Genomic DNA, 22,802 nt, shown 5'->3' on the forward strand with positions numbered 1-22,802 from the left:
GAAAAAATAGTTAATGTCTTATTAAAGAAATTACAATTTTGCATTAGGTAAAACTCTTTATAGTTTATAAATCTTTCCTTTTGGCTAAGTCGTAATAATAATATTGTAATTTAAAGCTAAAGAGACATGTGATCAAGAAACTGTTTTATTTTACTTTTGTGATTATCATAAACATACCGAGGGCCTCAAAATAGTACCTGGTGGGCCGCATGTGGCCCTCGGGCCGCGAGTTTGAGACCACTGTTGTAAACCGAGTCGAGCTTTCTTAGAATGAAGATTTGGTATATAAAGTCAAGCCTTAGATTAAATTAGATTGAATGGGTCGCTTGGCATCATGTTCATACTCCATCCTCATGTACACTCCTCACAGTTACACAGTAATCCCTGAATTCTATATCTGGTGCCCAAACGCGACCACAACCCAAGATGTGTGCCCAACTAAATTGGCTAATGGGCCAGTTAGTGCCAATAATTATGAGCTATTCTCTAACAACTTGCGCCCGAATTCCATAGCATGGAATCCAAAAGGGGGTGTGGCCATGAGAGGTGCACAGGTGGGTCAGGGGTGTTTCTCAAATGGTTGGGGGATGTGCACCCAAAAAGCACTAGGAATTATGCCTAGTTTCAGCAGGCATAAATCCTGGTGTCCAACTCTGAGCACTAAAATCGGCGCTCAATGCTCATTCTGTAATGGGCGCTCATCTTTGAATACCCATTAAAAACAGCATTAAGCATGATTTTTTTCTGCGCTAAATTTTTGAGCGCCATTTACTGAATGTAGCCCTAAGCAACTTTGACGCATACTTTATGGAATCGTGCCTTGCACTTATGTGCGTAAGTGCTTTAAATGCAATTAATTCTGTAACATATGCATGCACTTGGCATCTAGCATTAGAGGGGTCTCAAAGTCCCTCCTTGAAGGCCGCAATCCAGTCGGGTTTTCAGGATTTCCCCAATGAATATGCATGAGATCTATGTGCATGCACTGCTTTCAATGCATATTCATTGGGGAAATCCTGAAAACCCGACTGGATTGTGGCCCTCAAGGAGGGACTTTGAGACCCCTGCCTTAAAGGGTATATCGTCCAGGGATCTCAAAGTCCCTCCTTGAGGGCCGCAATCCAGTCTGGTTTTCAGGATTTCCCTAATAAATATGCATGAGATCTATGTGCATGCACTGCTTTCAATGCATATTCATTGGGGAAATCCTGAAAACCCGACTGGATTGTGGCCCTCAAGGAGGGACTTTGAGACCCCTGCTAGATGCTCAATCGTAGAATGAGGGGTAAAGGCTGTGGCTTCTTCTATGAGGGTAAATCAAAAAGTAAAGGCAAAATACATTTAACAACTTTAGAGAAATAACTGTGAGCAATTGAACACATCACTTTTCCACATAGTTCCCGTGCAAGACGATGCATTTGTTGCATTGTTCAACTAGCTTCTGCATTCCTGCAAGGAGGGTTTTTGGCTGCTCCCAAAGCCAGGTGAGCACTGCTTCCTTGACTTCATTATGTTTTGCCTTTTGCTCCCCAGATCGCAGTGATGCACCAGCGTCTCATCGCAGGTGACCTTCTCTCGAGAATACCCAGGTCTTCTTCATACCATCTCAGGAACTCGGCCACAACCTCCACATGCTATTGTTTGTGCAGACCACTAAGCTGTTTGGGAACCCATTGTGTGCAGACTTTCCTGTATCCCAAGTCATCATGTATTACGGAAAACGCAGATCCATAGCTGATATCCAAATTTGCAGCCAACTGAGACACCATTATCCGTCAGTCTTCTCTAATCAAGGCATACGCCCCGTCAATGTGCTCTTGTGTGCGCGATGTTGAAGAGCAACCAGAACGACCTTTGCCAATTACACCCATTCTTCCCACTTTAAACCTTTTTCTCCACTCATAAACTTTTTTGTTGATTCACGGTGCTTTGTCCATACTGAGTCAATACCCAATGGCAAATTTCCACAGGTTTCACTTCTTCTGCCCAAAGAAAGCGCATTTCTGCGCATTGTTCTTCAATGGTGCAATCTTGCAATGGAGCATCCATGTTTCTGACCTTGCGGCTAAAGACCGAGCGCTGTACTCAGGCAAGTACATACGTTGCATTTCGCTAGCTCTTTTCCAGTTATTGTGCAATTTAACAACTGCCTTTCATTTTTGATGCACCCTCATACATTGTTCTGGCATGTAACAATGAAGTTTTATATTTACTCTTTGTGGCTTTTTTAATACCACAATGACTGGCTTGAAAATGTGGTATATACAAATGAAATGAAAGTCTACACTGCAGCTAAATGAATCTGGATAGAGGAAAACGATAGCCCCAGTGATGAAGAATTTGAAAAGGCTCGATTATTTAAATACTGAACGAACTGCTGAGAAACGGCATGGTGGATTGGAACATCCATTAACCCTCACTGATCGTAGTATTTCCCTTTCTGTATGGGCCCTGTGCAGGATATATGCGAGTGCTTCAGGACCAACAGAAGGAGTTATCCAAGAGGAAAACAAACAACAGCTGCCCAAACCGAGAGAGTCCCCTCATCCAGTGTCACATCCTCCTCTCTGGATAATTCTTAAGTTGGTTCAATTAAAGGGATCACAACCTACAGAGATGCCCATTTTCTCTAGAGAGAGCATAGCTCAGCATTACATAGAAAAGAACAAACACGTTAAAAAAAAAAAAACCCAAGAGAAATTATAGGTTTTAAAGAGCCCTCTACCCAGACCTAAAAAAGAAATAAAATTATCTGGTGTCAGAAGAAAATATATTTCTTAAACCAGTTCATTAAATTAATTTGCAAGCACTGACTCTAAAATTATACCAGATGAAAAATGGTCTCAAAATTTAAATAGTACAAACTCATCTTATTAGTGGCAAAACATTAAAAACAAACACATCTCCCCCCTCTCCACAATGTTTTAATTTGTCTTGGTGAGAAGGGGGAGTGAAGGGCACTATGATAGATGCTTCTTACCTTATTCATAAGCGAGGATAAAAGAGATGAATTTCCAGTCGCTGTGTGGCCGTTTGATTCATTACTGAAACACACAAACCACCACGGGTTAGTTAAGATCTACACAGGAACCATGAGCAGAACGATGAATTTTTCCCCACCCCTCCCCACAACCACCTCTCTCTGCAGTCACTCCAAGCTACATCTGCATTATTGTACCACAGTCTGAAACAAGGGTCCCAAGAACTGCACCCTGCGCCTGATGCAATCAAGGGCTAAACCTTGAACCGAACTTGATGACATCGAAGCCCAAGAAATCAAAGCAGCCAACCTGCACACCAAGGAAGTCAAAGCTATTAACTTTCCGAGAAGACACAAATTAGAATCCCAATTAAATCAGGTATATTATGCTCAAAAGATACAGAAAATATCAAAGTAACAGTGGCTTTATTTAGAAATTCTAGAAGGCCTGTTAAGTTTCCTTTTAATTGTTATTGCCTTTGGAAGAGCTACTGTTTCGAGCGTTATGCCCAGAACCAAATCCAGTATAAGCTCCACCTCCGCAGCTCTGTGCTTCAAGAGGTCTTGTCCACAGCTTGCACCTAAGCTGGTTTGACAACAGGCTGAAGTTCAGCCTTGTGAACTCTCCTGCGCTCTCCCTTGTTTCAAGTAACGCAATTTATGGAACGCGCAAGAGATGGATGAATGACCAAGCAACAGGAGGGGTGAATAATGGGAGAAACGTTTTAAAAATCATATAACTTGAACACTGACTTTAATTGCTACACAGTTTTGTGCTAATTTTTTTTTTTTTTCTAGTTTTGTTCTTTTTGGGGTGGGTTTTTTTTTCTTTCTCTTTTTAACATAAATGTAAAGGAGTTTTAGCATTCTGGTGTTTCCAGTCTGGAGAATTTGAATGCAGCAGCAAGGGACAGTCTTTTCACCTTTTCGCTACAGCTCCAGTTTTATATACAAATGTCTCTGTCTCATTTTACCCATCCTGACTGTGGATTTTTAACTTTGGGAAAGGCTGGATGTTGAGCTGCGAGGTCAGTTTTCACAGAATCCCTATCTTGTTCTATGGACACATTTCATATTGGAAAGGTCTATGGGCTATCTTAGGTATTAATCATTTGAACCCATTCACGTACACTTGAAAAAAGGTAGGCACAGGTCAGCACCTCCCCCCCCTCAGGTCCCTTACCTGTGATCCTTCACACTAAGGTCGAGGCTGTGTTCCTGCTGGGTTTCCTGACCCACAGCCCCCATGCTTTCAGCTCCTTCCTGCTTCACTTGAATGGAATTAAACCAGCCTGGTCCTCTTTGCTGCCCATTCCCTATGGTTAAAGTAAGACAAAGTGAAAGTGTAAAAAAAAAAAAAAAACACCCAACACAAGAAAAAAGAAAAAGGCAGCAAGAATTGTTGGTGGATATTCTTTCATAACTGTCAAAACTGCTTCCAACTTTATCGCAATACTGAGATTCTCCCAGTAAGAATGGCAGTAAAACGATGTGAAAGCTGTCCAAGATACTGGCCCTTTAAGAGAAGGGCAGGAGGGCTTAGGAAGCCTGTCAGAACTCATTTGCGGCTCTGCGTCTTTGGCTGTCATCAAGGCTGTGTTAATTCTGAGGCAATCTGACAGCTAGACAGGTCCTCAAGGTCCACCATCATCTTCCAGGCTCACTGTTGCCAGGGTAATGGGCAGACCTCACCCTCCTCATGCCCAACAGAAACGTGTACTGGTGTACTGTGTCAGATTGATCAAAGCCAGATGGCCAACCATGTTGGTTGAAATGGCATGACCACTCTGATGAAGGTGCACTGCAGAAAGTTTTGGTATTATGAGACCAGTAGGAAAGAAATGAAAAAAAAAAAGAAAAGAGAAAGCAACATGTGGCCAGAAACCACCAACTAACTAAAAGATGAGTTCTCTCGTCAAGCACTGGCCCCAGAAAGGATATTTTTAAACAAATTAATTAAGGATCTTCAACAACTTTTGGACTCTGCCCTTCCTCCTCCTCCTCATTCTGAGATATGCTATAAGCCGCAGTAGGAATGGGTAGAATATGGACATGCAGAACCTATAACTGCTGGATCACAGGTCTCCTTTCTCAACTTGGATCTCTGCTTTCTGAATTGGGATGAGCCATGGACTGTAACTGTAGCTAGAAGACAGGAAGTGTGAGGAGGGAGGGAAAAAGAGAAGAGAAGCAGGGCTAATGAAAAAGGAAAAAAGGGGAGTTAAGGAATGAATGTGATTAAAAGACAAAGTTCATGAGATGCACACAGGAGATGTATAGTGTGTTGGGAGAAGGGAACATGTTTGCTCGGGTGATGTGGATGTCTCTTTTGAAGCAATGTTTATAAATGCCTGCATGTTACATGGATGCATCTTTCTAACCCCCCTAAAAAAAACCAACCAAAATAAGCCAACTAAAAGACATTTTTACATATTTGGAACATAATTTAAAGATAAAATGGTGTTATCATGTATCGTAAAGGTTCCTTAGGATACTAGCTCAAGGTAACATGCTAGTCTTTTATCATAAGCCATTAAAAATTGTATTGAATGCTAAGATCGCAACAATAATTCACAGTAGAAACAATGATGCACACAGGAAAGATTTTTTGATGGGACCTAAGGTTAATTTGGGTTGCCAAAAAGTAGTTCAGATGCAGATATCAAGTTTCAAGTTTATTTATGGCTTGATATCCCGATCATCCCATGTATCTGGATGGTTTATAATATTAAAAATTGGAAAAATCTAATAAAATTTTAAAAAAATAAAATAAGAGGAGGGTAAAACTAAAACTATGACAAATTAAGACTTATTAGAGACAAAAGGTACTAGGGGATAGGGAAGTTTTAATTACAAGGGGGCACTCGGAGAAATTGAAAAAGAACAGGTTTAGAACAAATGCTAGGAAGTTCTTTTTCACTCAGAGGGTGGTGGACACATGGAACGCGCTCCCAGAGGCTGTGTTAGGCCAGAGCACGTTACAGGGGTTCAAAGAGGGTCTAGATAGGTTCCTGAAAGAAAAGGGGATTGAGGGGTACAGATAGAAGTGGAGGTAGGTTACAGGAATAGTCAGAAACCACTTCACAGGTCGTGGACCTGATGGGCCGCCCCGGGAGCGGACTGCTGGGCACAATGGACCTCTGGTCTGCCCCAGTGGAGGCAACTTCTTATGTTCTTATAAATCACTTCTAGTTCTCCTCTCATTGGCCTTCGGTGCTGCTGCTAACTGAATGGGCCAGACTTTAGTGTTTCTACTCAGGGGTGTAGCCATGGATGGGTCTGAGCAGGCTGTGGCCCTTCCACTTTGAAGTCATCCCAAGATACCAGTGCATCCCTATCAGGCATGTCATATGGGAAAATATTTCAGGCTGACAGCTATCTAAATTTTTGATTCAGTTTTAGTGCTGTGATAATTCTGAAGCAAATCAAGCAGGCCCTGTGCAAATGAGTTGCACTTGGGTAATATCTTTGCTCCACTTACCTGCTTCAGGAACAGCAGATGGCTTTACCGCTGCAGCCGCCAGTCTAGCCATCATTGGTGAAATCAACCCTTTGCTAGCTGATAGCCTGTCCATGATGGATGCTGTGGCTGGAGAGGAGACGGTTGGCTCACAAGAGCCCTGGGAGATCTGTGGGGGAGTTTCGGCGACTACAGAGGTGACGCTGGGGGGAACAGCTGTCATCACACTGGCTGCACTCACAGAAAGCGGAGTACTCATTCTGCTAGGTAGGATAGGATAGAAAGAACCAGTTCCTGGAAGTGCTGGGTTGGAGAGTGCTAGTGCCAAAGGCATATTGCTAGGGAGGGTCTGCGCGAGGATACTAGAGACCTTGGTGGCTGCTGGCACAGTGTTGTTAGGCTTGGTGACCTGTGGAGAAGAAATCTCCGTGGTTGGGGCTGAAAGAATCAAGGATACGGAAGACTGCTGACTGGTTGGCGAGGCACTCAAGCTGGAGTTCTTGCTGCTAATGGCAGAGAAGTCAATGAGGTCATCGTTGCTGGACGACTCCTGCTCATTGTCTTTCGAGCCCATGAGAGAGGAGGGCAGCCCGAGCACACCGGAGCTGCGTATATGCCGCCGCTCGTGCTTGCGCTTGTGCGAAGTCATCTGGCTGGTGGAGGTAAAGGTGAAGCCGCAGCCGGCCCGGATGCAGTGGAAGTGATTGGTGGCCTTGCTGTACACACAGCCTTCGTATTTGCATTCCTCATATTTGTAGAACTTCTTGAAACCGTCCTTAGCGTAAGCATCGTCTTTGATGTGGTAGCTTTTGTGCTTCTCAATGTCACACTTGTTCTTGAAGGTGAATGTACATCCAGGTCGCCTAGAGTGGAAAGAAATTAGAAGGTAAGAGAGGTCAACAGGTTGTAGGACACCTCTTACCCACTCTCGCAGCAGTAGGAAGAAAGGAGCTACCTCATGCTATTCTATCTAGAACAGGGGTGTCAAAGTCCCTCCTCGAGGGCCGCAATCCAGTCGGGTTTTCAGGATTTCCCCAATGAATATGCATGAGATCTATTTGCATGCACTGTTTTCATTGTACGCTAATAGACCTCATGCATATTCATTGGGGAAATCCTGAAAACCCGATTGGACTGCGGCCCTTTAGGGGGGACTTTTGACACCCCTGATCTAGAACCACCTTTCCCCTTTCAGCAGGCAGATATGTAGCAAGCTTGGATGAAGACAGGATCCTGTACTCAAGTAAGAACACTCTTCTCTGTAGCTAAAGCAGAAAATAACCGTTACCCTCACATCCTCATTTCCACTGTAGCTGTCAAGGGCTAATCCAGGTCATTATATCCCAGGAGAAGTTAGGAGGATTGCTTAGGCACTACACTCATGTCCTCCTTTCCCCTCCATTAGTTACCTGCAGTGGAAGTGAGTAGTTTTCTGTCCATAAAACTGGCAGTCCACAGTGCCACAATCTTCTGTGGCACGGAATCGCTGGAAGCCATCGTTGATCAGCTGCGTGTTCTTCTTGTGAAAGTTCTCGTGGGTCATCACGTCTGAAGTGCTTGTGTATACCTTGTTACAGCCCACCTGCCAAAAGGAGTTCGGACAAGAACAATTCATTTACTACTGGGGCAGCTCTTTCCCCAAAACATCGCACAATAAGACAGAAGATCGTTCCACACCTGTAGCCATACAAATCCTCCCTCAGCCTAAATTGGAAAGTGTTCTAATTGTCACTAGTAAGTTTTTGAAATCTTCTGCAGTCAGTTTTCAAAAGTTTTTTTGAGAGAAAATGTGTTTACCCGCACAAACAAAAAGACTATAGAACACTACCTGGTCTTACTGTGAGTGGATGAGGTGTTCCAGGGATGTGTTGGGAGGGGGGGAGGGGAGATTTTCAAACCTCTGTGGGTACATTTCCTTGTGCACCCAACTCGCAGAAAAAAACGGGTGCAAATTTCACAGAAAACTCTGCTACCCATGTCAGTTCAAGAGTAAAATGAACATAGTAAAGGAAGACGGCTCATCTACTCCCTCAACTCATTACTGGGCATCATATAAGCTACAGATGTCAGTAGATCTCCCACAACACTTTGGACATGCAGCGCTGTGATCTCCTGCAGGACCTGGGGGCACTGCAATCTTGTGATCTTCATCTGGGTGAATGGGAGATTTAATTATAATCTCTAGTCAGTAGACTTGTATGGTAATTGAGACAAATTCAAGTCAAATTCTGAGAGAAATTTAGGTTTGCCTAAAAAGGTGGAGAAGAGGTTTATTCTGGAGCGAACAAACTTTACCCATCTTGCCAGTCACATCTGGGTTTTGTATTTTAATTTACCACAGTGGTGTGTGTGTGTGTGGGTGGGTCATACAGCGGGAACACTGTATGCCACACACTGGCTAGTTCAGTATCTAAGAAACCAATGTTTTTTTGTGTCTAAAAGTCATACAAAGGGAGCAGAGCCTTCTAATGATGAAGCAGGAATGCTGAACTTGTCGTTTCTCTGGCATCAATCTACAGGCAAACTGGGCAACTTTGCCATATTGAGTAAAAAGCAGTGGAATGGGAAAATGCCAGTGTGGAGCGAGAGAGGCCTGTGACTGAGGATCCGTGTGACGTGTGCCAGCATCTGCAGCATCTCAGAAGTGAAAGGAGGGGGTGGGGAAGACGACTCACCTCTCTCTCAAGACTCTCTGGCTAGGCCCTGACAAACACCCACAGTGAAAAAAAACAAAAAACCACCCTCTAAATCTCCAGCTATTTCTAATATAAAAGAGCCCTCTACAGTGACACCTTGAAAAAAAACAGAACACCGCACTGGAGGGAAAAAAAAAGAATTAAACAGAAAGCTCCTGGGGATAATTTGCAATGAAGCACTTGGTATTAAACCATGAAAAATGTGAAGTTTATATAAACAACTTACTCCATTTTATCCACACCAAGTATGGACATAAAGAAAGAGGGGGAAAGCCTGAAACCTGCTGACTCCGCTTAATTGGAACTAATTCTACCTTTTACCCATGTTTGAAATTTGCTTCTAAGAGACAGACAGGGGTGAAGATTGCAGAACTGATATTGGATATATCAGTGGACAGTGAACCTGCATAGAACTTTCCGGACCTCTGTTCACCACCACCCACTGCAGGATACACCTGATTTACAGCATTTCTGCAGCTGTCTAGCTTCAAGACATGAAATAATTCATTTTTACAAATTCGGAAGTTTCCCAGTTTTAAGTCTTCAATTCTTGAAAGATAAATGTATCTGGAAGTCTCGTTGCAGGTTTCCGGGTCTCGCTGCGTCTTGTCAGATAGAAACCGACGTTTCAGCCACCATGCTGAAGGAAGCCACAGCGTGGTGGCTGAAACATCGGTTTCTACCCGACAAGGCGCAGCGAGACCCGGAAACTTGCAACCAGCACAATGCCAGCTGCGGAAACCCTAAGAGAATTATTTCTGGAAGTTGCTCAATTGTTAATCTTTAAACCATTCCCTCCCCCCAACATTGCATTTAGATTTTTAAAAGACATAGCATCTCCAGTGAGATTAAATTAAATCCTGCCACCACTGCAATTTACAGGAAATAGGATTAAATGAAATTTTGTAGTGTCCCATGGGACTCACAAAAAGAAAGCTGTTAAGTTGCAGGTGAGACTAATTCAGTCCATTTAGGCTGGATTCAGTAAATGGTGTCTCAACTCAATCACCACTTAGATCTGCGCTAAGTGCCAGTTCTATAAAAGTAGCTTAGTGCTAGAGGACTAGAGGACATGTATTGAAGCTAAGGGGGGACAGGTTCAGGACTAATGTCAGGAAGTTCTGCTTCACTCAGAGAGTGGTTGACACCTGGAATGCCCTCCCAGATGAGATTATTGCGGAATCGACCGTCCTAGGCTTCAAGAGCAAACTAGATGCATATCTCCTTAAGAGAGGCATGTAAGGATATGGTGGACTATAAATTACAACAGGTGTACACCTGGCAGGGCCTCCGCGTGTGCGGATCGCCGGACTTGATGGACCGAAGGTCTGATCCGGAGATGGCATTTCTTATGTTCTTATGCTGTGCAACCTTTATAGAATACTTCCTAGCGTCAGTGGCATAGCCACAGGTGGGCCTGGGTGGGCTGGGGCCAGCCCAGTTTGGGCTCAGACCCGTCCAAAATGTCATCTCCTTTGGTGTGGCTGGCGGGGATTCCAAAGCCCTGCCAGCCAAAGATCTCCTCCCTGCCGAAAGAATTTACATGTTGGATGGCCGCCGGTGCTGACCCAGAGCTGCCACTGCTCCAAGTCGCTGGCCTCCCACACCTGTGCAAAACTTAGCCTACGCGCATGAAGCCTGGGGGCTCCGGCTCCAGGACAGCGCCGGCAGCTGCCCAACATGTAAACTATGTTATCTCTATGCTGAGCACGTGAGCAATGGCTTATACATTCCAGGATCGTCGCTCACGTATTTTACACGGTCGCTTACAAAGTACTCGTAAATCTGGAACACTGTTGGGTTTTTTTTTAGAACCTGTCACTCACATGAGAAAAAATTTGCACATATCCACCCAGTCCTTAGAGGGAGCACTGCATGTAAACTCTTTTGTGGTGAGAAGGTCTTCGGCTGATGGGGCATGGGGATTGCCACCAGCACAGCTATGCTATTTACCTTGGGGAGCGCTGGGGTGGGGGCAGAAATTAAATTTGGGTTTGCTTTAGTTGGGGAAGGGGGCAGCAGAGATGACATTTTTGGCCCACCCTCTTTGCTCTCAGGCCCACCCTAAATCAGCTGCCTGTCTATGCTACTGCGTAGCGTGGATCCCTGTGCCCAGCTTTGGAAGCACGGACTTGTAAATGTTGGCATGCAGCCAAAGGCAGTTGAGCATGAAAACCACCTTATTCTATAACGCTGCACCCAATGGTACAGTAAAGGTGAGCGGTGCCCAGGGTGGAGGCGCCCCTCCCCCGCCTTTCCCCTCCCCCCTGCCACCTTTTAAACTTTTCCGGCGTAAGCAGCATGCCCACGTCAGCGTCGGTTCCTCCTTTCACGTCACTTCCTAGGCACAGGTCCTGGAAGTGATGTCAGAAATGCTGACGCGGGCAGCAACCTCACGCCAGGGAAGTAAAAAAGGTACGGGGAAAGGCAAGAAGAGGAGCTGGGGGGGTGTGGAGAGGAGGAGGAGGAGGGCCATGCCCTTAGGAAGAACGCGCCCAGGGTGGACCGCACCTCCCCGCGCACCCCTTTACTACGCCACTGACTGCACCTAAACCTGGGATCTCAAAGTCCCTCCTTGAGGGCCGCAATCCAGTCGGGTTTTCAAGATTTCCCCAATGAATATGCATTGAAAGCAGTGCATGCATATAGATCTCATGCATATTTGTTGGGGAAATCCTGAAAACCCGACTGGATTGCGGCCCTCAAGTAGGGACTATGAGACCCCTGACCTAAACTGTGTGAACCCCTCTGACTTGCATATGCACCTCCTTAGCAACACCTCCCTTTTCATCTGCATTCGAGATAATTTGGGGGGGCGCAGTGTTATGGAACAGTGCATAGGCAGATCCACGAATAAGTCCTGATTGGTGCCAGTTGATGACAATAATTGATTAACGGCTCATTTACTTACTTTGAACACTATTCCAGGATGTGAACCCAAATTTGGGTGACCTTTATAGAATCCGGGGTTTTGTTCCTTTCACTAGGTCAGTGCCGAGTGAACCAGGGGAATTACATAAGTTACATAAGAACCGCCATCTCCAGATTAGACCTTCAGTCCATCAAGTCTGGTGATCCGCACATGCGGAGGCCCAGCCAGGTGTACACCTGGCGTAATTTTAGTCACCCATTACACAGAGAGAGAGAGGAGGACAGAAAAGCAATTTGTTTGTGAGCCCAATCCAGCTCATAAAACCAGATCTATTGATAAAAGAGAGTTCTAGAATGGGCTCTTTCTTCCATAAAGATATCCACACGACATCCTGCTAGCTCAACGGTCTTTCAGGAACAGCCTCCTAGAGAAGGTGGATACTAACTAAAGCAGCAACAGATAAGCACAGAGCAGGCCCAGGCACAAAACAAGTGAGAGATAAAGCCTGACACTGCACATACTCTGGAGTGGGGCATCAGGCAGATCATCTGCTATCATTAGGTTTCTCGACAATTTTCTCCAACAGAACCTAGGCTCTCTCCTGACAGACATACAGTACGTATGCACCTGTGCACAGTACATGTAATCTATCTGCAGCAGATACATTTTGCTATGAACAGAGTGCAAGAGATATACAATGGATGGCAGTTTGCACAGTACTTTACAAAGGCAGGGAGGAGTCAGTTTTCCAAAAAATGCTGAGCAGAGTAGATAACTGTTTATTTTCACCTATTATCCTTAAGTGAGTTCAATAGATCTTTAGAGATGTGAGGTTTCATAGGATTGGAGGCGAGTAGATATGGTCCAAAAGCGGTGACAGGGAAGAAGTGGGAAAGTTAAAGGCCAGTAAGCCTCATGTTTATGTATTGGAATTGAAAATGATTGAGTCACTACTGAAGGAAAAGATATTTAACTTTCTAGAATCCAACAGGTTGCTGGATCCGAAGCAACATGGCTTTACCAAAGGAAAATCCTGCAAAACGAAACTAATTGATTTCTTTGACTGGGTTACCAGAGAACTGGATAAAGGACATGCGCTAGATACAATCTACTTGGATTTCAGCAAAGCCTTTGATATGGTTCCTCACAGATGACTCATGGAATAAACTGAAAACATAAAATGGTGAAACTGGTTTGAAACCTGGCTGTTCGACATACAACAGAGGATGGTGACAAACAGAATTTGCTAGGAGGGTGAGTAGTGGAGTTTCTCATGGATCGATACTGGGACAGGTTCTATTTAATATATTTGTGAGAGATCTTGCTGAAGGGTTAGAAGGAAAAGTTTGCCTTTTTGAGGAAGACATGAAGATTGCTAACAGAGTGGACACCCTGGATGGACTAGAAACCACAAGAAAAGATCTCTAAATATTAGAACGATACAAGGTCTAGCAGTTAAAATTCAACATGAAGAAGTATAGAGTGAGGTGAGAGATTGATAAGCACAGCTCAGGTCTGTAACTGCTAGCGGGTATGGATGTGGGAGGGGCATAGGTGGGTTAGGATTAGAGAATGACACGGTGGCGGTTTACCCGCGGCCACCGCATTTTAGCCGCGGGTCACCCGCCGAAAACGGGGAAGAAAACTAGCAGTCGCTGCGGCGACGGGGACAAGGCCATTCACCGCCCGCGGGGCGGTGAATGGTCTTGTCCCCCGCAGTGAGGCATGAAGGATCGCGCGGTCCCCGCAGCTCACACCCCGCCCGCCCAATCGATTCCAGTGTCCAGCCAGCTCTCTCCCCTCTCCTCACCCCAGTCCGCAGATCCTCCTCCTCGGCGACCCGCACGCTACCAGAGAGCCGCGCACACCCGCCGCTGCTCAGCCTCGATCTTCTGCTCTGACGCAACCGGAAACAGGAAGTTGCAGCAGAGCAGAAGATCGAACACTGAGCAGCCGCGCGTGTGCGGCTCCCTGGGAAAGCGCGCAGGTTGCCGAAAAAGAAAACCCACAAACCAAGGTGAGGAGAAGGGAGAGAGCCGGCCAAACACCAGGATCGACCGGGCAGGCAGGTAGTGGCCGCGGGGACCGTGCGATCGCTAGTGTTCCCGGCTCAAATTGGAAGGAGGGAGTGAAAGGAAAAAGGCTTATATGGATGCAGCGGGGACGGTGACGGGGCGGTGAATGGGATGGCAGTGGCGGTGACGGGGCGGTGAAAGGGATGGCGGTGACGGTGACGGGGCGGTGAAGGGATCGGCGGTGACGGGGCGGTGCAGAGGATGGTGGGCCGGTGACGGGGACAGATTTTTTCCCCGTGTCATTCTCTAGTTAGGATCTCACGGTAGAAAAACAATGCGACAAGGCAGTGGCCTACAGCCAGAAGAATGCTAGGCTGCACAGACAGGGGATGATGATGCCCCTGTACAAGTTGTTGGTGAGATCCTTCTTGTGGTATCAAGTTCAATTTTGGAGCCACATCTCACTAAGGACATAAAAAGACTTCAAGTGGTTCAGAGAAAAGTTATTAAAATGGTATGAGTTTGTGCCACAAGATGTGTAAGAAGAGACTTAATGACCTGAAGGTGAATACCTTAAAGGAAAGGAGGGATAGAGAAGATATGCTACACACATTCAAATATTTGAAAGGTATTAATATACAAACAAACCTTTACCAGAGGACATGAACTGAGGTAACGGGGAGGGGGGGGGGTAAAACTCAGAAACAATGTTAGGAAGTATTTTTTCACAGAGAGGGTGATAGATACCTGGAATGCCCTCCCGCAGGAGGTGGTGGAAATGAAAATGGTAACTGAATTAAAAAATGCATGGGATAAACACAACGGAAACCTGTATGGAAAGAGAATGGAACCAAAGAAACTTAGCAGTACTTATATGGCAACTCCAGTAATTGGGAAATAAAGCCAGTGCCAGGCAGATTTCGACCATTTATGCCTGGATCATGACTGGAGTGGGACTTTGAGGGCAGCAGCAGTAGTTGGGGAAACAAGGCCAGTGCCGGGCAGAGTTCTACAGTCTGTGCACGAAAAATGGCAAGGACAAATCAAGGTCAAATATGTCTATGTAGTATTGCATTATAACTCAAGCTATGAGTTTATCTTATTAGGCAGACTGGATGGATCATACAGGTCTTTTACCTGATGTCATCTATTATGTTACTACTAGTCTTTATGCCCGTTACATTAACAGGTGCTAGAATAGATGTGTCTGTCTGCCTGTCTGTGTTTCTTTATCTTTCTCTCCTTGGCCGCTGTCTGTATCCTTCTGTCTCCCCCTACCCCCCCCCACGAGCCCAGCTGTCTGCCCCTAGGACACACCTCCCCCCCAAAACAGCCCCCTTTCCCTCTCCCTGTCTCTCCATGGCCCCTTCTGTCTTCCCCCCCAGAGCAAAGCTGTCTGTCCCCAGCACACCTCCTCCCCAAAGTAGCCCTCTTTCCCTCTCCCTATCTCTCCATGGCCCCTTCTGTCTCCTCCCAGAGCAAAGCTGGCCCCAGCACACCTCCCCCCCAAAGAAGCCCCCTTTCCCTCTCTCTCCATGGCCCCTTCTGTCTCCCTCCCAGCACACCCTCCCCCCAAAGCAGTCCCCTTTCCCTTTCCCTCTGGCTCCCAGTATTGATCCCCTTCTTACCTCCCCTCCATCCCAGTGTCTTCTGGCCTGCTCCTCTTCAAAGCAGCCTGCGATCTTGGTGGCCGGCTTTAGCGAACCTAGCAGGCCGCTCTCCAACTCGGTAGCACATTCCCTCTGATGCGATCCCGTGCGTCAGAGGGAGCGTGCTACTGAGGTTGGAGAGCGGCCTGCGAGGTTCTTTAAAGCTGGCCACGATCGCAGGCTGCTCTGAAGAGGAGGATCAGCGGCGGCGGCGAGTGAGATGACACGGCGAGGATGCGGGCAGGCAGCGAGTGAGAGGCAGCAGCGAGTGAGGGCAGGCGGTGACGCGCCGAGGACAGGGAGAAAGCACAGTAGCGCGCCTTCAGCCCCCGCATGCGCCGTGAGGTTAGAATGTTGCCACAGAAGCACACCTCACGGCGCCACACCTCACGAATTTTCGAGAGCGCATGCACACTCTAGCGTTTTATTATTATTGATGTAATGCACAGATGTGAAACACAAGGCCCGGGGGCTGAATCCGGCCCGCCTGGCTGTTTTTTTTATGGCCCACAGTGACTGTGCTGCATCTAAGCGCCTGACCATGCAGCCCCCAATCCCAGTGGCGCTCCAAGCGCCTGAACGCACTGCCCTCCTCGCAGTGACGCTCCAAGCTCCTCACCACGCTGCCTCAGTACCCATTTGCAGGCAGAAGGACCCAGTCCCAGTGTAAAAGCTAGGTTGGAGCAGGGCGCGCCACACAAGTGCCTGACCGCGCCACAGGTGTCTGAGGATGAGGAAGGATCTATACTTCTACTAAGATTAAGTTTCTTAATAAAAAATTTGACCCGCAACTTAGCCTGTGTTTTAGATTTCGGCCCCTTGATTGAGTTTGGCACCCCTGATGTAATGGCTGGAATAAGTGTTCATGATTAAAATGTTAACAGTTGCCTACGTAACTGTTGGCATTCTATAACCTTAGCTGGGCAAACTCCTGACCCACCCATGCCCCTCCCACATCCATACCCGCTAGCAGTTACATACACACCACAGAATCTGTGAGTTAAAATTACAGAATATCAATTGCAGTTACCTGCGTAACTGCAAATTAAAACAAATTGACTCCATTTAGTGCAATTAACAGCTAATGTGTCAATTAAATTATGCATTCTATAAGCCGTGTGTGCAATTTTGTGCGCTATGCATAAAAGATTACAGAATGAGGCAAATAGAGTATATCAGGCATATATCAACTGGAAGTCACACAGGAGTTTTATTTCCTCATTCCGTAAATGGTGCATAGTTACGAATATAGCTTAATTATTTGACTGGTGCTTCGTTTGCAATAAGTAATATTCAGGTTCTTTTCCCTTGCTGCTACTTCTTTGTGGTGTTTGGGAACCCTTCCTACCTATCTCCCTCCTCCACAAATAGAATTAGCATTTGCATCTGACAGAGCCTCCCCTGTACCTTAAGACAGACGCCAAATTCTCCTCAAGGGCCTCCTTCAGGTTGGTGCCTGGGGACCATAACCCCCTACCCAACCCTGCTCTGGTGGGATGCCAAAATTTAGCTCCATTTCAAGGATAAATCCCACCCCACTTCTGGAATTATTGGAGCAAACATAGTTGCATTTTTAGCATCCAAAATGAGATGATGAGGGCTTTAGAAATATCATTAATATTTTATCTTATCGGCAGGAAATTTCAAAAGATCTGTGCATGGTGTTAAAGGGCAGGTTTCTTGTGGAGAAGCTTTGAATGAAACCAAAGCAAAACTATTACACGGAAGGGGGAAAGGTTGAGCAATGCAGTCAGGAAGAGACACTCAGGAAACCTACAGGGTGTCTGATCCAACCAACCCTGATTAGAGAACATCTTTCCCACCTTCACTTTGTCACTTCATACCCTCACCTCTTCTATACACATCCCAAAGCACCTCTCAAATATCCTGATGTTTTTGGGATTTCTTCATTCTAATAGCCCGTGAAAAGCTTATCTGCCCTCCTAGGTTGTACTGAGTAACATCTTACAGTAAATCTCCAAATGCTGTTGCTCAGAGGGGCCCACAGAGACATACATGACAGTGTCGCCAACACAAGAGCCAGTACTCTATCCAATGTGTGAGAGCTTAGGACTGCTTACACTTCATTTAGAGATGGCACAGTACAGTTAACTGCACATCAACCAGGGATAATATAAAATGAATAAATCTTTAATAAAATATAACACTGTCTATTGTATATTCATTCTGTATTGTTTTCTCGTATGTTATGTCTGTATTGTTTTTAACTAGACTCTTGATTGTTTCCCCCAATTTTTTTTTTTTTTTTTACTGTAAAACGCTTAGAATTTATGATTGGCGTTTTATCAAAATTTTAATAAACTTGGAAACTCAACATGGTCCGTGTTTCGGCATTTAAGCCTGCCTCTGTAAGGATTTAGGACTGCTGCGTATCCCGGTGGAGGAATACATTTTTACTCTAGGATTGTACCCGTTTTACCACGCACAGAAATCTTTGAGGTCATAACAGCGCCATCTGCTGGACATCATTCGTACCCCTGAGACAGGTTTACACGTCGAAACACGGACAGTGTCGGGTCCATGACATGGGCTGAATATACAACAGAGACTGTTCTATTTTAATAAAGATTTATCCCTGGTTAATGTGTATGATTCCATCCCCACTTGTACAACCTATATTGCTTTTCTGTGGGGTTTATTTCCTTGTTTTTGGCTTCACAGTAGAGGTCTGCACGGAAACGGGGATCGCGGAAATCCCCCCCTAACCCACGGGACTCCCACAGGACTCCCATGGGGACCCCCCTCTATCCAACGGACTCCCACGGGGATGGAAGGCTTTGGAAGCAGGGTTCGTCCATATAATATAATGGACACGTCAGCCTTAGTAAAAGAGGGGGGTTATAAGTTAATTTACCACCTCTGAACATAATGATAATGAAGGTAGTTACATACATTCCTTTTATGAAGCCGCGTTAGGCTTTTTTATCACCAGCTGTGGCATTATCAGCTCCAATGCTCATAGGAATTCTATGAGCATTGGAGCTAACACCGCTGCAGCCGGCGATAAAAAAAGCAAAACGCGGCTTCTTAAAAAGGGGGGGGGGGGATAGTTACTTTGAAAACCTGCAGTGTCTCTTTACAATTAGCATATCAAAAGTGTGTGCACTGCCTACCAGCTATTTGTACGGTTGGCAGGGCAGGGGGTGAGTAAAAATAAGAGGCACACATTTCAAGACTGAATGTAACATAGAAACATATAGAAACATAGAAGATGACGGCAGAAAAGGGTCACAGCCCATCAAGTCTGCCCACTCTGCTTACCCACCCCCTGTCTATGCCCTAATGACCCAATTTCCTTATCTTGACCCTCATAGGGATCCCACATGGGTATCCCATTTATTCTTAAAGTCTGGCACGCTGTCTGCCTCGATCACCTGCACTGGAAGCTTGTTCCAATGATCAACCACTCTCTCGGTGAAGAAATACTTTCTGGTGTCGCCATGAAATTTTCCGCCCCTGAGTTTGAGCGGGTGCCCTCTTGTGGCCGAGGGTCCCTTGAGAAAGAAAATATCATCTTCCACTTCGACACGTCCCGTGAGGTACTTAAATGTTTCGATCATGTCTCCCCTCTCCCTACGTTCCTCAAGAGTGTAGAGCTGCAATTTGTTCAGTCTCTCTTCGTACGAGAGACCCTTGAGCCCCGAGATCATCCTGGTGGCCGTCCATTGAACCGATTCAATTCTGCGCACATCTTTACTGTAATGTGGCCTCCAGAATTGCACACAGTACTCCAGATGAGGTCTCACCATGGCCCTGTACAACGGCATTATGACTTCAGGCTTTCGGCTGACGGAACTTCTATTGATACAACCCATCATAATAAACGTGCCTTCAGAAATGCCTCTTTTTTTCTGTGACTAAGCATACATTTTATTGACTCATTCCATACTTTTAGCAGAATTTTCAGTCAGGTCATTTTACGCAGGTGAATATCCAGAAAACTGCCCTCCCCCTTCAATGGCAGGGGCCTGAGTGTACCTTATAAGAGGCCTTTATGTATGCTGTCAAGGGTGTGGATTCTAAGTAAAAATCTTATGTTTCCTTGAATTTTCAGATCTGTGTCTCTGAACGTCTGCTGCACACGTCTACACAAAACATATACTTTAAAAAAGGAAGTGGAATTCTCCACACTATTCCCCACTGGGGTTCTTGATGACAAGGAAAGGAACTGTTGTCACTTCATGGCTCAGACATTACACTTGATCTAAGCCAGCAGTCTCAAACTCAAACCCTTTGCAGGGCCACATTTTGGATTTGTAGGTACTTGGAGGGCCTCAGAAAGAATAGTTAATGTCTTATTAAAGAAATGACAATTTTGCATGAAGTAAAACTCTTTATAGTTTATAAATCTTTCCTTTTGGCTAAGTCTTAATAATAATATTGTAATTTATAGCTAAAGAGACATATCAAGAAACTGTTTTATTTTACTTCTGGGATTATGATAAACATACAGAGGGCCTCAAAATAATACCTGGTGGGCCGCATGTGGCCCCTGGGCCGCGAGTTTGAGGCCACTGATCTAAGCCAAAAGGTCAATATGCATTGACAGATCTCTTTTTTAGGTTAACAAAAGATTTAATTTGCTTGCTTTAAATGTGGCTGTAACATTAGCAAGTCCCCAGTGGGATCTTTTGGCCAGTCATTAGATCTCCAGACACCCATTGTACAGGTTCTCCTTCCAGTGGCATACTAGGGGGGCTGCGGCGGTGGTTTTCCACGGGGCCCTGGCACCCCTCTTGCTCTCCACCCCCCTTCTCATTCCTCCCCTGCCGTGTGCGTGCCCCTTCCCTTCCCCTAGCATCTTTTTAACTTTGGCGTGAGCTGCCCGCGCCGGCTTCGATGCTCGCTCTGATGTCACTTCTGGGACCCGCGTCTAGGAAGTGATGTCAGAGAGAACGCCAAAGCCGGCGTGGGCAGCAAGTTTGTGGTTGCTCGTGCCAAAGATAAAAAGGTACGGGGAAGGGACGCCACCGCTCACCCTCGCTACGGCACTGTCTCCATGTCAGCCTAAACACAAAAAGGGATAGTCCTCAGCTTGGACTCCCTCTGCTCTTGGATCCAAGCCAAAGAGAGGCCGAGTAGCACCAACCCAGTAAGTGTGATCTGAGGAGAGGCCAGACTAGTATCTCGACTTGGTTTGAAATCTTTAAGTGTCTGGATTGGATGGAGGGATGTTACCTGCATGCAGTGGTAGTGTGTGCTTTTTCCGTTCAGGTGACAGCCGTGATAGTATATGCTGCAGTCATCCAGAGGGCTGAAGCGCATGAAACCGTGCTGGAGGGAATTATCCCGTTTCTTGTGCATGTTGTAATGTCGGATCACGTCCTGTTTACTGGTGAATCTCTGTAGAGAGAGAAAGTGTTAGAGATAGAGCAGGCAACGCAGAGGGAGCGATACCAATCGAGAACGGGAAGAGAAAAAGATTGAGACATGGTGAGAAAAAATGCAAAGGCGAAAATATGCCTTAAACTTTCCATCCATACAAAGCTGTATTGTTGCTTTTTTCCATTCAGTGGATAACGGATGCCTTATAACAGTGGTCTCAAACTCGCGGCCCGGGGGTCACATACAGCTCGCCAGGTACTATTATGAGGCCCTTGGTATGTTTATCATAATCACAAAAGTAAAATAAAACAGTTTCTTGATCGCATGTCTCTTTAGCTATAAATGACAATATTATTATTAAGACTTAGACAAAAGGAAAGATTTATAAACTATAAAGAGTTTTACCTCATGCAAAATTGCCATTTCTTTAATAAGACATTAACTATTTTTTTCTGAGACCCTCCAAGCACCTATAAATCCAAAATGTGGCCCTGCAAAGGGTTTGAGTTTGAGACCACTGCCTTATAGAGAAGATGCTAAGGGCGTGGATTCTAAGTAAAAAGCTTACGTTTCCTTGAATTTTCAGATCTGTGTCCCTGAACTTCTGCTGCACACGTCTACACTAAACATATACTTTAAAAAGGAAGTGGAATTCTCCACAGCACAATGAGAATGAAGAGAAGAGAGGAAGAAATGAACTCTCTCTCCCCTCTACAGAAGGCTCGACATCCATCTCCCATTCTTTGCTCCCTTTATAGTCCTTCACAAGAGAGTCACCCAACAAGAAACCACACTAAGTGATCTGGCAGATCTCCCAGGAATTACAACACAGCATGTAGCACTCAAGAAGGCTGGGTCCTGTCCAATCACTACTCTGCCCTATGGCTTGAGGTATCTCTGCTCTGCTCTGCCCACTGTGCATACCACAGGCAAAGAGAGAGAGAGAGAGTGAGGACACACCAATTACAGTCAAAGACAGAGGCTCTATGACCTCTGCACAAATTAGAGACATAAGAAGGGAGTACACACAGTGTATGACAGTGACACCTACTGGTTAGAATCAGGGTGTCCATGTACTGGGCTCTGGAAGACGCCACATTCAGTGCCCCTGGATAAGCAAAGTTGCTTTGACGACTGTGTTAACTAGGTTAACAATTAGGGCTTTTAGGAATGAAGGCTCATTATCACCCAAGCTTCAGGGGGGGATGGGTCTGATTAGGCTGGAAGCCCAAAGAAGCAGAAGAAAAATACTGAGTCAAAGATAGAGAAGTGGGTGTAAATTGAATCCCTTCAAGCATATCATTGTTCCATGTCTTCACTGCCTTAACCCCCCCCCCCCCCCCCATTTTCTGCCCCAAGTTCTTCCTTCTTTCTGCTCCAGGTCCCTCTCCCCATTCCTCTCACCTTCTTTTCCCATCATGACTCTACTCTTTCTTCCCTTTCACTTCTTCATACCCCCCCCCATTTTCTGCCCCAAGTTCTTCCTTCTTTCTGCTCCAGGTCCCTCTCCCCATTCCTCTCACCTTCTTTTCCCATCATGACTCTACTCTTTCTTCCCTTTCACTTCTTCATACCCCCCCATTTTCTGCCCCAAGTTCTTCCTTCTTTCTGCTCCAGGTCCCTCTCCCCATTCCTCTCACCTTCTTTTCCCATCATGACTCTACTCTTTCTTCCCTTTCACTTCTTCATACCCCCCCACCCATTTTCTTCCCCAAGTTCTTCCTTCTTTCTGCTCCAGGTCCCTCTCCCCATTCCTCTCACCTTCTTTTCCCATCATGACTCTA

The 22,802-nt window shown here is 45.8% G+C and overlaps 1 protein-coding gene across 6 annotated transcripts in view; it reads right to left on the reverse strand.

Annotated features, from left to right (window-relative positions):
- Positions 1-22,802, reverse strand: part of CASZ1 (castor zinc finger 1) — a 623,486-nt gene that overhangs the window by 30,508 nt on the left and 570,176 nt on the right. For all 6 annotated transcript variants that reach the window (XM_033921948.1, XM_033921949.1, XM_033921947.1 and 3 more), the window contains 5 exons: positions 20,872-21,036; positions 7,850-8,022; positions 6,462-7,303; positions 4,164-4,296; positions 2,981-3,044 (listed from right to left, as the gene is read on the reverse strand). In XM_033921948.1, coding sequence (XP_033777839.1) covers positions 2,981-3,044; positions 4,164-4,296; positions 6,462-7,303; positions 7,850-8,022; positions 20,872-21,036 — 1,377 coding nt within the window. The remainder of the gene's footprint in view (positions 1-2,980; positions 3,045-4,163; positions 4,297-6,461; positions 7,304-7,849; positions 8,023-20,871; positions 21,037-22,802) is intronic.

Source organism: Geotrypetes seraphini, chromosome 15, assembly GCF_902459505.1.
Source record: "Geotrypetes seraphini chromosome 15, aGeoSer1.1, whole genome shotgun sequence".
In the NCBI taxonomy this organism is placed as follows: Eukaryota; Metazoa; Chordata; class Amphibia; order Gymnophiona; family Dermophiidae; genus Geotrypetes; species Geotrypetes seraphini.